At 38.1% G+C, this 13,174-nt stretch overlaps 1 protein-coding gene, 1 long non-coding RNA gene and 1 pseudogene across 2 annotated transcripts; all 3 read right to left on the bottom strand.

The window, feature by feature from the left end:
- Positions 1-857: 857 nt before the first annotated feature.
- LOC129504690 (membrane-spanning 4-domains subfamily A member 4A-like) lies at positions 858-3,282 on the bottom strand. The gene is made up of 4 exons (XM_055317495.1): positions 3,158-3,282; positions 2,736-2,864; positions 1,674-1,775; positions 858-1,345 (listed from the first exon to the last, which is right to left on the bottom strand). The coding sequence occupies exons 1-4, from the start codon at positions 3,257-3,259 to the stop codon at positions 1,256-1,258; spliced, it is 423 nt and encodes a 140-aa protein (XP_055173470.1). The 5' UTR covers positions 3,260-3,282; the 3' UTR covers positions 858-1,255.
- A 152-nt stretch (positions 3,283-3,434) lies between these two features.
- Positions 3,435-4,441, bottom strand: LOC129504720 (uncharacterized). The gene is made up of 3 exons (XR_008663417.1): positions 4,325-4,441; positions 3,871-4,039; positions 3,435-3,524 (listed from the first exon to the last, which is right to left on the bottom strand). It is a non-coding gene; the product is annotated as an uncharacterized LOC129504720 (long non-coding RNA).
- A 3,858-nt stretch (positions 4,442-8,299) lies between these two features.
- On the bottom strand, positions 8,300-8,412 carry LOC129505174 (U6 spliceosomal RNA; annotated as a pseudogene).
- Positions 8,413-13,174: the final 4,762 nt, after the last annotated feature.

Here is a 13,174-nt window from a genome sequence, read left to right as displayed (position 1 = left end):
CTTTGCTTTAGCACCTTATGAACTACACCTTCACTAAAGTAAAATAAACATTAAAAACCCAGAAAAATAAATATATTTCCAATAATATTTAAATTTCAGGACTCTATCTCAATGATCAAGCTCAAATATACCAAGCAAAGTATTAATATATAACTATGCTAAGATGACATTACAATAAAAATCAATAAAATGGATTAAACTTTGTCCAGATTGACCAAGGGAAAACGAGAAGACAAAAATTATCAATGTGAGGAATAAAAGAAGAGATACCAGTGCAGAATTCAGAGACATTTAAAGGATAATAAATACTGTGACCAAGTTTATGAAATAAATTAACGTCTTGAAGGAAATAGAATCTTTATTTGAAAGACACAAATTATAAACACTGACTGAAGAATAGATGATCTCAATAGTTTAATATCTATTTAAAAAACTGAATATATAGACAAAACCATTACAACAGCAACAGCAAAACCAACTCCAACTGGTTAGCCATATCACTGACTAATTCCACCAAATATTTAAGGAAAAAATAATTTAACATAATCTGTTGTACTTTATGAGGTCAGCATTACTGCAATATAAAAACAAGACAAAGATATCATAAGAACTATGAAGCAATAACTTTTAATATAGAAGCAAAAATCTTCAACAAAGTGTTATCAAATCAAATCCAAAAATGTACCAAAAGATAATACATCACAACCAATGGGATTTATTTCAAGAAGGTAAACTGATTTTTTTTTAAATCAATGTATACAATTCATCATGTTGACAAAATAAATACAAAACACATGGTCTTCTCAATATACAGAAAATGCATTTGACAAAACTTATTTATTCATGATAAAGAAAAATACTCTCAGAAAACTAGTAGTAGGTGGGAATTCCCATTATTTGAAAAAAAACCATATACAAAAACCTACAGTTATAGCATACCCCATAGTAACCTACTGAATGTACTCCTCTGTCTCCCAATACTAGTGTATCTGCCCTCCCCACTCCTGTTCAACATCTACTGGAAGTCATAGCCAGTGAATATGGTAAGAAAAGAAGCTTCACTTATCATGTCCAAATGTAATCATGATTGGGAATAGAGTAGGAGACCATAGCAGCGTCAACATCAGCAAATCTGTAGCCTTTTTCTCCCCCCCTGAGAACACTGAAGACTATTTACTTCTTGATTACTAATTTACTCCCAAAAATGCAATTTAAGTAATTCCAGGGATAGCTCAGAAGTTAATATATCAAACAACTAAGTGGGTTGGAAAGCCACATCATCATAATTATGATAAAGAGCAGATATGGGAAGTTCACACTCATTGGAGGATAAGTCGACAACCACCTGTGGAGGAAGAACACACAGGAGATGATATTTCATGACGTGATATGACATTTCACTTGCCCATGGCCCTAGTTCCCTTGGGGCCACTCTTCTCTTTCTGATATAAACATCTCTATCCATCCAAGCAATCTTCTGCTAGTGCCACGTCTGATCCTGCTCATGTGGCTGCCAGGGGCAAAATGGAATGTGAGGGGCTCCTAAAGTGAAAGAGGGTCTTAGATGCTTCATATGCTTTGAACTGTTTTAGGACAACTTAAAGAGGTAAATGGAAAAGTGGCAGAAAATATCTCAGAACACATTGTAAGTCCTCTAGATCACGGACACTCACCGAGGTGGTACCACAGCAGACCGCGCTGCATCCAAACGCAGAAAGCAACACTGAGAGGATGAGTCCGAGGATGATGAGGATAAGCTTCATACTCATAATCCCCTGCAAATTAAAATCATGCAGGGAGAGGAAAGATTGAAGAACTGAGCAAGGGAGCTTCTGTCATGGACCCTGAATGTTGTCCTTCCTAACTCATTGACAAGTTGTCAGCGGTAGTAAGATACTACACTCTGGCTTCACCTTCAGATAAAATCTGGGCAAAGGTACACATAATTACTCCAATTTACAGACTCCCAAATTTGTAATTTCATTCATTTGTAATTTTCACACAAGTGAAGTAAGATCCTGTTATCCATTTTTTTCTCAACATAACCAACTGATAAAAAGCTGCTCATTTGCAAACCTTACTTTATTGAGGTGTTTAAAAATTAGAATGTTTTAGAATTCCTTTCTAGCTCATAGTAATTTTCACCATATGATCAGTAGATCCATGTCAGTTTTGTTAAATATACTTTCTAGAAAGGATCCTGGACTTTGTCTATCACTGTGCTGAATGGACTAAACATCTAGACTTGTCTTTTTTTTTAAAGATTTTATTTATTTATTCATAGACACACAGAGAGAGGTAGAGACACAGGAAGAGGGAGAAGCAGGCTCCATACAGGGAGCCCGATGTGGGACTCAATCCAGGGTCTCCAGGATCACACCCCAGGCTGCAGGCGGCGCCAAACCGCTGTGCCACCGGGGTTGCCCCTAGACTTGTCTTTACCTCAGTGAAGACAATCACAATCATTGAGCGAATTCATTGGCACCCATTCTGATCTTACCTAAAATAAGAATCTTATTTAGCTTCACCTGATGTACATAAGTCCTGACATCATCAATAATTTATATTTTGTAGATATTCACTTGGAGTCAAGGCCCTGACCTTTCTGCAAATGATTTGTCAGTTTTAAGTGGTGCCCTATTGCCCACCTGTGATGAGAAAGATTTCTATAAGAAATTTTATACATGTGGATAAATATCAGGAGTTTTTTTTTAACCAGATCTATAAATACTTACAATCATGAAATAACGAATTGATGTGCTTGGTAGGAAGTAAAGGGATATGGCTATTCTGAATGCAACGATTATTAGGGACACTCCGGTCAATACGGCGGCCACAGTGTTTGTTCCAATGTTGCCATAGATCTGAAAAAGAATCAGAAACTGAGTCCCTGTTCTTACACTCTTCAACCTGGCAACTTGATTGTACACATGTGAACATTTTACTTAAAGTGTAAGTAAAATTGGAATTTGTAAAAATTATGCACAGGGTTGCTATCTACTATGTGACCTATAGGGAACAGGGAAAGAATCATCCTGAGATCACAACTCAAGGCAAAAAAAAACTCCGAGAATCAAAGACAGTCTGATTATTTCGAAAATGAAGGTCAATCTATGCTATGCCTCTTTTGATTTTCTGAAACTGTAGATAAACACACCATCTGTTTTGTTGTCTTCATCCCAGACACAATAGACACAGTTCCGGATGTGATTAACTGTACAAAGATAAAGTTCAAGGAGTTAGTCTTTGAATACCTCATTCTGTAGTCTTTTTTCCTAACACCAAATATTTCTCAATACTTTTCCTCCAATTTTGTGCTTACATATAACTATTAAGGATTTTACATATATTCTAAGTGATACAGAGATAAGTTGTTCCAATTTACTTACAAAAGTTGGTCCCAAAAGGAAAATGAAGGTATATACAGTATCCTCTAGGAATAGATGTAGTTTATGGAATGAAAGGAAGACTTTTACCATAATCCACAGGCAAATATTCATTAGGCCAATCATGATTTGGCTCACCTAGAAAATGAGAAAGTGCCTCTGAGTTAGGAGGAATCAGCTTTCCTCTTAGAATTACGTGCCCCACATGTGGAGGTGTAAATGGCTCAAGAGCCCTTTAACTTGGGGGAATTCCAAAATCAGCACTTAAATTTCCATTCAGTGTTCCCAAATATAAAATAGTTTGGTGATTTGGCTAAATGGAATATGTGTTTTCTCATTTTAAAGTCCTATTTTCTTCTTGATATGGTAATTATTGTGACCACCCCAAACTTTTGTCTCAGGTAATCATGTAGCTTTGACCCAGAGCAAATTCAGGGGAATATGAGCCACCTCAAAATCCTTAGATGACCTTCATTGTACTTACCCCAATAATAACTGGCTGCCCCTTTAGGAAATTCTGCAGGTTTCTCTGTGCCTCCTGAGGCAGAGGCCCTGGCCCAGTTTGGCCCTGGTGGATGGCTGGATCTCTCTGCTGAAGGTCCATGGTTGTGTCCCTTGATGTCGTCACTCTTCACAACCTGTTGCTCCCCTCACTGTGGCGTTGAGTCATGACACATGTGAAGCATATGTTGGTCAGAAAGATCAGGTAAAGGGATTAGTCTCTGATTCCATGCAATAGTTAGTGTTCATAAATATTTTAAAGTAAAAGTAGGTGCTGTGCTAAGTGTAAGAAATTGGGCCATGCAATTGTTTCAGTTCTTAAGGGTAGGAAATCTGACATTTATTAAGTATTTAACAGTGTACCTCGGGCAGTTCAGAATGACATAGTCACTATTATGCTGAGTTCCAGAAAGGCTATCTAAGTAACATAAACTTACATTATAGGAAACTGAGGATGGTAGCCCGAGAGCATGTGCCTTATGGATCCTATTGTCTTGAAACGATGTTGACCTCTTGACCATGAAGCTAAAAATAAATATTGCCCACTGGTCCTGGTATTCCTGTCCCATGGAAAGACAGTATTTATTACTTTATTTCTTTACACCTCTGTTCCTAGGTAGCATCTGGCAAGTTATTTTTGTTTTGTCTCTGGGTTCAGGCTCCTTCTGAAGTTTAAGAACTAACAGCACTTGACCCAACAAGCCACCGTGTAACATGTGTGCTCCTAGACTCAGAGCTGCTTCCTCCTGGTGCCTCCAACTGACTCGCCACACAGACGACACACGACTCACAGAAAGCCTGGAAGGGACCATATGTCCGCACGGGCGAAGCTGGGTCAGTGGCTGGGAACCACATCTGCCCGAGCCCAAACCCTTGTTTTCTACATATGATCTGCTTACAGAAACGTCAAGCAAAATACTCACATATTAGAAATGCTTCCCTTCTCTGACCACAAGAAATCTTCTCTCTTTATTTGAACACATGAACCATCCTGAGTATAAACAAGAAATAGTATCACCTTTTCTGTCTTCATTATGATGGCAATGGATACTCTGTCTTGCATACATTCCTCTTTGAAGTGAAATCATAGGAAACTTGGTATAGTCCATGGAGCTACAATTCCACTTTTCCTCTAGAATTCACTGTAAAAAAATTCTAGCTATGTGGTGTACAGGTACGTTCGAATTTATCAGGTAAATATAATAAAACAATAGCAATAAAACAAATATTTCTTCTACTACCTTTATTAAGTTCCATAAAATCTGGTGATCCTTTAATAGAAATGAATGCCTTTTATTCTTAGGAGATTGAAAAAAAGAAAAAAAAGAAAGAAAGAAAGAAGAAAGAAAGAAAGAAAGAAAGAAAGAAAGAAAGAAAGAAAAGAAAGAAAGAGAAAGAAAGAAAAAGAAAGAAAGAAAGAAAGAAAGAAAGAGAAAAAGAAAGAAAAAGAAAGAAAGAAAGAAAGAAAGAGAAAGAAAGAAAGAAAGAAAGAAAGAAAGAAAAGAAGAAGAAGAAGAAAGAAAGAAAGAAAAGAAAAGAAAGAAAAGAAAGAAGAAAGAAAGAAAGAAAAAGAAAGAAAGAAAGAAAAAGAAAGAAAGAAAGAAAGAAAGAAAGAAAGAAAGAAAAAGAAGAAGAAGAAAGAAAGGAAAGAAAAGAAAGAAAGAAAGAAAGAAGAAAAGAAAAAGAAAGAAAGAAAGAAAAGAAAGAAGAAAGAGAAAGAAAAAGAAAGAAAGAAAGAAAGAAAGAAAGAAAGAAAGAAAGAGAAAGAAAGAAAATACAGTTGACCCTTGAGCAACACATTTTCAAACCTTACAGGTCCACTTATTTGTGGATTCTTATAGTACAGTACTGAAAATGTATTTTCTCTTCATTACGATTATTTTTTAAAGATTTTATTTATTTATTCATGAGAGAGAGAGGCAGAGACCCAGGCAGAGGGAGAAGCAGGCTCCATGCAGGGAGCCCGATGCAGGACTCGATCCCGGGACTCCAGAATCACGTCCTGAGCCAAAGGCAGATGCTCAACTACTGAGCCACCCAGGGGCCCCTCATTATGATTTTCTTAGTAACATTTTCTTTTCTTCAGTTAATTGTAAGAATATAGTACATAATACATGTAACAGATGCATGAGTTATCGGTAAGGCTTCCAGTCAACACTGGGCCATTAATACTTAAGTTTTGGGGGAGTCTAAAGTTATACCAGATTTTCTACTGTGGGGAGAGAGGGTGCCCAGAACCCCTGTGTTGTTCATGGGTCGACTGTAATTATTTTCAAATGGAAAATGGGTGGGGAAAAGTCATACACATTTGAAAGCTGGTATTTAGATGTTGAATTTGCATGAGGAGTCAAGTGGGAATAGAAACTTTGGTGTTTAATGTAGGCCAATGATCTTTTATATAGAATTCCGACTTGATATTCTGACTTTATTTCTACCCTTGTTTCAATGAGTTTCTGAATACTGAATTCTCATATGCAAAATCTGTTTTTATTACCAACAGAGATTATTATCAACCCATACATAGGTATGGAAACAAATGTGTATTTTTTTTTACATCTTGATAGCATTATAATTAGTATGCTACTGTCCTTACTCTTTAATTTACTTTTTAAAAAAAACTTTAGTTCTGTTCCATATTATTAATCATATCTGAAGCAAAAATATGTTTCTCTGAGCAAACTGTGACTGTCTCTTTCTTTCTTTCTTTCTTTCTTTCTTTCTTCTTCTTTCTTTCTTTCTTTTTGACTGTCTCTTTCTGATAATAAAGTCAACACCCTAAAAAATATGTTTTCCTTGATTCCTGATTTACAAAGCAGGACTCTCAGAGTCCACTCAGTCCTGTATTTTTTTCTCAAAAAAGTAATGATTATACAGAGAATATATTTCCAGATCAAGAACCTCCTCCTTTTGGATCAAATCCTTTCACTGACAAAAAAAGGACAAAGTAATCATTCATTATATAAAATTGAATAAAGCCGCACACTAGTGGTCCCTACCACTAGGAAAGAACTCTGTGTTGCAAATTCTGGATAGCATATGATTTTCAGGCTACTTGTTTTCTGTTTTTTGAAAATGATTACATGGCCGAGATAATCTCAAAGCACAATCTGGAATGCTTCTTTACAACTGTAAGATTTAATTTGCTACCAGAGAGTCAAGCATTTTTTTTAATGGAAAAAAAAATCCCTTTAGACATTTATGTCCTTCTCAAATAACTAGTTTTACAAAAAGTAGTTTTTATAAGATTATTCTACTCCTGTTCCATGGTTTCATCCCCTGGAACAATTCTCATGAGTCTTAGGGACCGGCATGGAATGGACATACCTCTCATAGGCCAGAGGAATAGCCACCTAAGTAAGAATAAAAGAAAAATACATACCCCTGTCCCAAAACAACATTGAGTCTTAACTTGATATCCACACAGGACGTGGGAACTTCAGTACCCAGAGTCGGTCTCAGAGTCTTTCCAAGGAAGTTCCCCCACAGAGCAAGCAGTATATGATCTGTGTCTCCATCAGGCACTCGAGGCCCTGGGTATTTGGTGTACACAAGTTTTGCTCAGACAGATTGCCCTGTTCTATGAAGAGATAACGCACACCACCCTAAAGGCATCTTTCTGCACTCTACTTCTTGCAGATGGGTCTCTATGATGGAGTAAATTGATGATGTTGACAGAGATAACGACTTATCTCTGCTGTTCAGATAGCCGCAATTTGAGTGCCAAAGCTTGGCACACTCTTCTTTTTGCCAGGGAAAATCTTAATTCTTGTTTACCCACCACTCCTCAAAGACCTTGTCCATGAACCACATGCTTTCTGTTCGGGGAAATATTTTGATTTAAAATAAAACCTTAACTTGCGCATAGAAGTCCTCACCTTTGTTAGAAAATATGGGATTTTTTTTCCATAAATATGGGATTTTTACTCTGTTGGCTCCCAAATTATACTCTGTATGTTTTGCTAACAATGCCAGTTCCTCCGCCATGATGTTAGCAAGCTTCCTTACTCCCATTTCTACTACTTGACAAATAATTTTAGAAAAACAGCACATAATATTTATAGAGCCCAAGTCAGGAAATCCAAAGATGGGAGTAATGTGCTGTTTGTCCATATCTCTGGAATTATAGTCTTCAAACGTAAAAGGGAGCCTTTGCATATTCTTTCATCTTGGCTCAATCATCCATTAACTGTCATTCTCTCTGCTCTGTGACCCCTCTGGGTTCTTTTATGGTCTTGCCCATAGTTTCCATCATGAATGATGGAGAATCTCCGTGTTCCACACCACCCCTGCCTTCCCTCAAGGTGTAATAATTTGAGGTAAAGCTTCTAATAGGAAAAAATAAGCTATTTTCCTATCCTTGTATCTGAATAAAAGAAGGACTAACTGTCTCTGTTCTTGTTTCATATCCATCAAAAGGAATGCTCTGCCTTTTCTTCACAAACGTGAGTGTCATCCTTGCTCAGAGGCCGGGTAAAGCATCTCTGTATTGTTCCAGTGTTAGCATATGTGCTTTCAAAGAGAGCTCTGCTCTGCCTTTTCTTAACTTTAAGAATTTTCAGTATATTCTTTTATTCGCTGAAAAGTTCTATTATGAAAGGAGTTTGACCAACAAGACAGCGGCCATGGAAGTCAGAATCCACTAAGGAGTGGGTAACAACTCACCTGCGAGCCAACTAGCCCTGAAAATGGAGGGGCTGGAGGGGGGTGGTGTGGGAGGGTGTGGAGTCCTAGGTGGGAAGTACTGCGGTTCCCCCCACCCCCCACCCTGTGGTCTCCATGCTGTGACTAGTAGGAGGGCCAATGCAATGAACCTTGAAGCCCAGAAGACACCAGTGGAGCCACAGCAGGTGCAGATTTTGGTGGTAGTAGACCAAAAAAAAAAAAAAGAAGAGTTTGATCTTTTTCAACAGCTTTTTCTCCCTATTGTAACAACCATATAGTTTCTCCCCTTTATCCAGAGGTGTAAACAACCTCCACACCCTGCATAAACCAGTTTTCCTGTGACATACCTGTTTTATATGTTGCTAGGTTTAATTTATTAGTCTTGGTAAGGATATATGGGTCTAAGTTCATGTAAATAGATGCATATTTTAATGATATTTTAATCCATTTTGCAGAGTGAGAGAGCTGGTTACTACTTGCCTCAAAAATATGCTCTGAAGTTTTTCTTCCTCTTCAATGTTCGGAAAGTTGTTTGTATAATATTGGTATTACTTCTTCATTGAATGTTCGGGAGAATTCACCAGCAAAGCCATCTCCACCCAATCTTCCGTGCATGACAAGTCTTTTAATTATGAATTCAATTTCTTTTCACGATACAAGTCTATCTGTATTGATCGGGGTCCTCCAGAGAAGCAGAACCAGAAAGATGCACTGATATGAACAATGACATTTATTATAAAGATTTGGCATGTGTGATTGTGGAGGCTGAGAAGTCCGAAGTTCCACAATCAGCAGATTGGAGACCACAGAGCCACTGTTAGTTTGGGTCCAAGTCCAAAGACCTACATAAGTAACAGGAGAGCCTACTATAAGGTCAGGTGCTAAGGACAGGGTTCATTTTTAATTATTTATATTTCATGGTTACATGTGAAATGTATAACATGGTTTTGTGCAGAAGGAGTCAGAAAAATCACACTCTGGCACAGATGGCCTATTGCATGACTCCAAATGGCATTCACAGTATGATCTGAAGTGAATGACTTTCTAGAAATTGTACAGATCGGTGGTCCTGAGACATTCTCTTTAGGAGCAGACAGCACCCGAAACCTTCAACAGACTTCCTGATGTGTCTTTCTTCATGCTAAGAAGGCTGTGGCATGATGATAGTCCAGATGCCATGAGCATCGTATGCTTAATTCATCATGTTCAAAGGTGATACGTTGATGGAAAGAGTAGATGACCCTGGCAAAGTCAGCATTAACAAACCTATGACTGTCATATCGCTGAGGACACTTCAGCTCCTCTCGCTGTGGAGACTGATATAAATTCAAGAGCACAAACTAGAATAAATCTAGGATTTTCTCATTGAAGAGATATATCAAGCAATGCAGGTGGGTTGGGAAGCCACACCATCATCATCATGACGTGGAGGTATCATGGAGAGTTCACACTCATTGGAAGATAAGTCAACTACCGCCTGTGGAGAAATCAGGACACACAACAGATGAGCATGTGGGGTTTCTTTTGCTCAAGGCCATAGATTTCCTAATGTCCTTATGGATCCTACTTTTGTCTTGTTCTGATCCAAACATGTACACCTTAGGCACCTCCTCAATTTGTGCCCAGTCCAATCTTATGCCTGTGGATCCCAGGGGCAAAACTGAGCACTAATGGGCTCCTCGCACAGATGTGTAGCATTAAACAGGGGCTCAGGGCTTTTATATGTTGCATACTGCCTAATAACAATAGAGGTAAATGTGAGAATGGCGGAGAAGCCCTAGAACACATTCCAAGTCCTCCAGACCACATTCACTGAGCTCACATCGTAGCAAATAGCACTTGCACCTAAATCCAGAGACACTGAGTTGACAAGTCCAAGCACAAAGAGGATGAGCCTCAAAATCATAATCCCCTGCCAATTAAAATCATGGATAGAGGCGTGCCTGGCTGGCTCAGTCGGAAGAGCATGTGACCCTTGATCTCGCGGTCTCGAGTTTGAGCCCCATGTTGGGTGTAGAGATTCCTTAAATAAATAAAACTTTAAAAAATTAAGTAACTCTTTTAAAAAATAAAATAAAATCCTGTCAAAAGAAAAGATTGAGGGATGGAGCACAGTGAGTTTCTGCCACTGACCCTGCTTACTCTCCTTCATAAATGATGGACATATTCTCGATGGTGATGAAATATTCCACCCTGGCTTACCTTACAAACCAAATGCATTTTGTGTTAATTCTGTGTTTTGTTAGGAAAAAGTGTATTTTTCTTATATTTTCATAACACTATAAGTAGCTCATTACTTTCTGTCTTCACTGCTTAATTTATTGTTTTTTTAATCTTTTAATCCTAGTTTGTCATCATCAAGTCATATCTGAATTAAAAGCAAATTATTTCTCTCCGGACAAACCGTGACTTCATAATGATCAAGTGCATATTTTATAATTTTTCTTCAACTGACTCGTGATTTACAAAACACACTCTTCAGAAGTGAGAGTCTTTTTGTGCAATATCCTATTTCTCAGCAAGAACAATGAGTACTTGGAGAACATGATCCACATCAAGTACACCTCCTTCATGGATCACAGTCCTTACATTGATATACATTTTCAAAAGAATTATTTGTTACATAGAATTGGATGAAGTGGCTAATTGGATAAAGGGGAATTAGCTAGCCAATGTTGAAGGCCACTGAAAAAGTATTCAGGGTTGCACATTCTGGACAGAATACGGGTTTTAGGAGATTCTCTCCTGCCCTTTGAGAATGACTCCATGATTGCGATCATTTCAAAGCCCAGTTTAGAAGTATTCTGAGAGTCTATAAAATCATCACATTGTTTGCAATCAGAGTCAGGTAATTTTTTAAAAGATTTTATTTATTTATTCATGAGAGACACAGAGAGAGAGAGACAGAGACACAGGCAGAGGGAGAAGCAGGCTCCATGCAGGGAGCCCGATGTGGGACTCGATCCCTGGACCCCGGGGTCACGCCCTGAGCCAAAGGTAGCCACTCAACTGCTGAGTCACCCAGGTGTCATATATATATGAATATTTTATGGAAAAGGAAATGCCCTTAGACATCGATGGCCTTCTCTAATAACTAGTTCCATAACAAGAGCTTTTTGTAAAACTAATTCTTCTATATTTTCTTTGCATGGGACAACTCAATGAAAACTTATATGAGCCTTAGTCACTGGCCCAGACTGAGAATCCTCTGAGAATCTAAGAGGATAGCTGCATATGTAAGTAAATAGGAGAAATACCTAGCTCTGTCCCCAAACACCGTTCAGTCTTACCTAGATGTTGTTGAAGACTAGGGAGCATCATTTCATGAGAGTCCATTTCTGAAGCTTTCCTGGCAGATTCCCCAAACACAGCAGACATGCATGCGAGCTGCATCCCTACCAGGCACTTGAGACCGTGGGCATGGGGTTCACCGTGTTGAGGTTTTACTAAGCAAGACACAGCTCCCTGCTGTTTGGGGAGCTGAGGACGTACTGCCCTTAAGCATCTTTCTGCAACTTCATTTCTAGCAGATGGTGTTCTGTGATGGAGTCGGTTGCAGGATGGTGACACAGCTCCTAATCTCCACGGTTGGGATACTTTTGGATAGTCACAGTTTCAGGTAACAAAGCCTTGATCACTGCTTTCCATTCTGAGCACAAACCTGAGGTCCCCGTTACCAATCACGTGCCAAAGGCCTTGCTGATGAAGCGTGTGTTTTCTGTTTAGGGAGATATTTTAACTTACATATGAAAGCTTAATTAGTCCATAGACTACCTCTTGCTGAGAAAAATACTGAGGATTATCCTCATAAATTTGAGATTTCCACAATCCACTGCTAAGATTTATTCTAGAAATTTATTCTAGAAACATTATGTAAAAGGAGATTCAGTCTAGCCCTTGAGGTGTAAAGTTAGGTTGCTTTTTTGAGGTCTTGTTCTTTCACATAGACATTCACGGCTATGAACTTCCGACTTAGCGCTGCTTTTGCTGCATCCCATGTTTTGGTGTTTTCTTTCCATTTGTCACAAGATATTTTTAAATTTCTCTTTTAATTTGCATACTGGTTGTTTAGTAGCAGCATTTTGTTTAATTTCATCTTTTTGAATTTCCCAGTTTTCTTCTTGTAATAGATTGCTAGTTTAAATGTACAGTTTTTTGCAGGTCAGTTACACACACCTTAGTAGGGTGCTGTTAAGCATTTGTGCTCTTATTTTTATTTCTATAAAGGTAAAAAGAATATGACTTCAGAAAGGAAAGTGCTAGATGGTCCATTTAATTTGGATATATAATTGGGCGGGGTCATATTGTCATTCTCCTCAAGTGTGCCATGAGCCACCCAACTCTCACTGTGGTGCTAAGAGTTCGGGGATGACTTGCAATAAAGGGTTACGTGTTGAATCACCAAATTCAACACCTGGAACTAATATTACACTGTATGTAAACTATTTGAAATTTAAGTAAACAATTAAAATAAGAACTTAAAAAGAAGAATTATAGGATGGAAAGGTTCTGAGGGTCTGATATACAGCACAGTGACCGTAGTTAATAATACTGTATTGCATACTTGAAATTTGCTAACAGAGTAGATCGTAAGCTTTCACACACACACACAGCAGCTGTGTGAG

The sequence above is a fragment of the Nyctereutes procyonoides genome, unplaced genomic scaffold, assembly GCF_905146905.1.
Source record: "Nyctereutes procyonoides isolate TBG_1078 unplaced genomic scaffold, NYPRO_anot_genome, whole genome shotgun sequence".
Lineage (NCBI taxonomy): Eukaryota > Metazoa > Chordata > Mammalia > Carnivora > Canidae > Nyctereutes > Nyctereutes procyonoides.
Note: the sequence above shows the minus strand (reverse complement) of the source record. Positions and strands in the feature narration are given on the sequence as shown.

Excerpts from the sequence above, each read along its gene's own strand:
- LOC129504690 (XM_055317495.1), bottom strand. The coding sequence starts at position 3,259 with ATGAGGTATTCAAAGACTAACTCCTTGAACTTTATCTTTGTACAGTTA. Across the intron at positions 1,776-2,735 it reads CAATTCGTTATTTCATGATT|GGGATTATGAGTATGAAGCT; the intron begins GTAAGTATTTAT and ends TTTAATTTGCAG. Across the intron at positions 1,346-1,673 it reads TCTGCTGTGGTACCACCTCG|GTGGTTGTCGACTTATCCTC; the intron begins GTGAGTGTCCGT and ends CTTCCTCCACAG.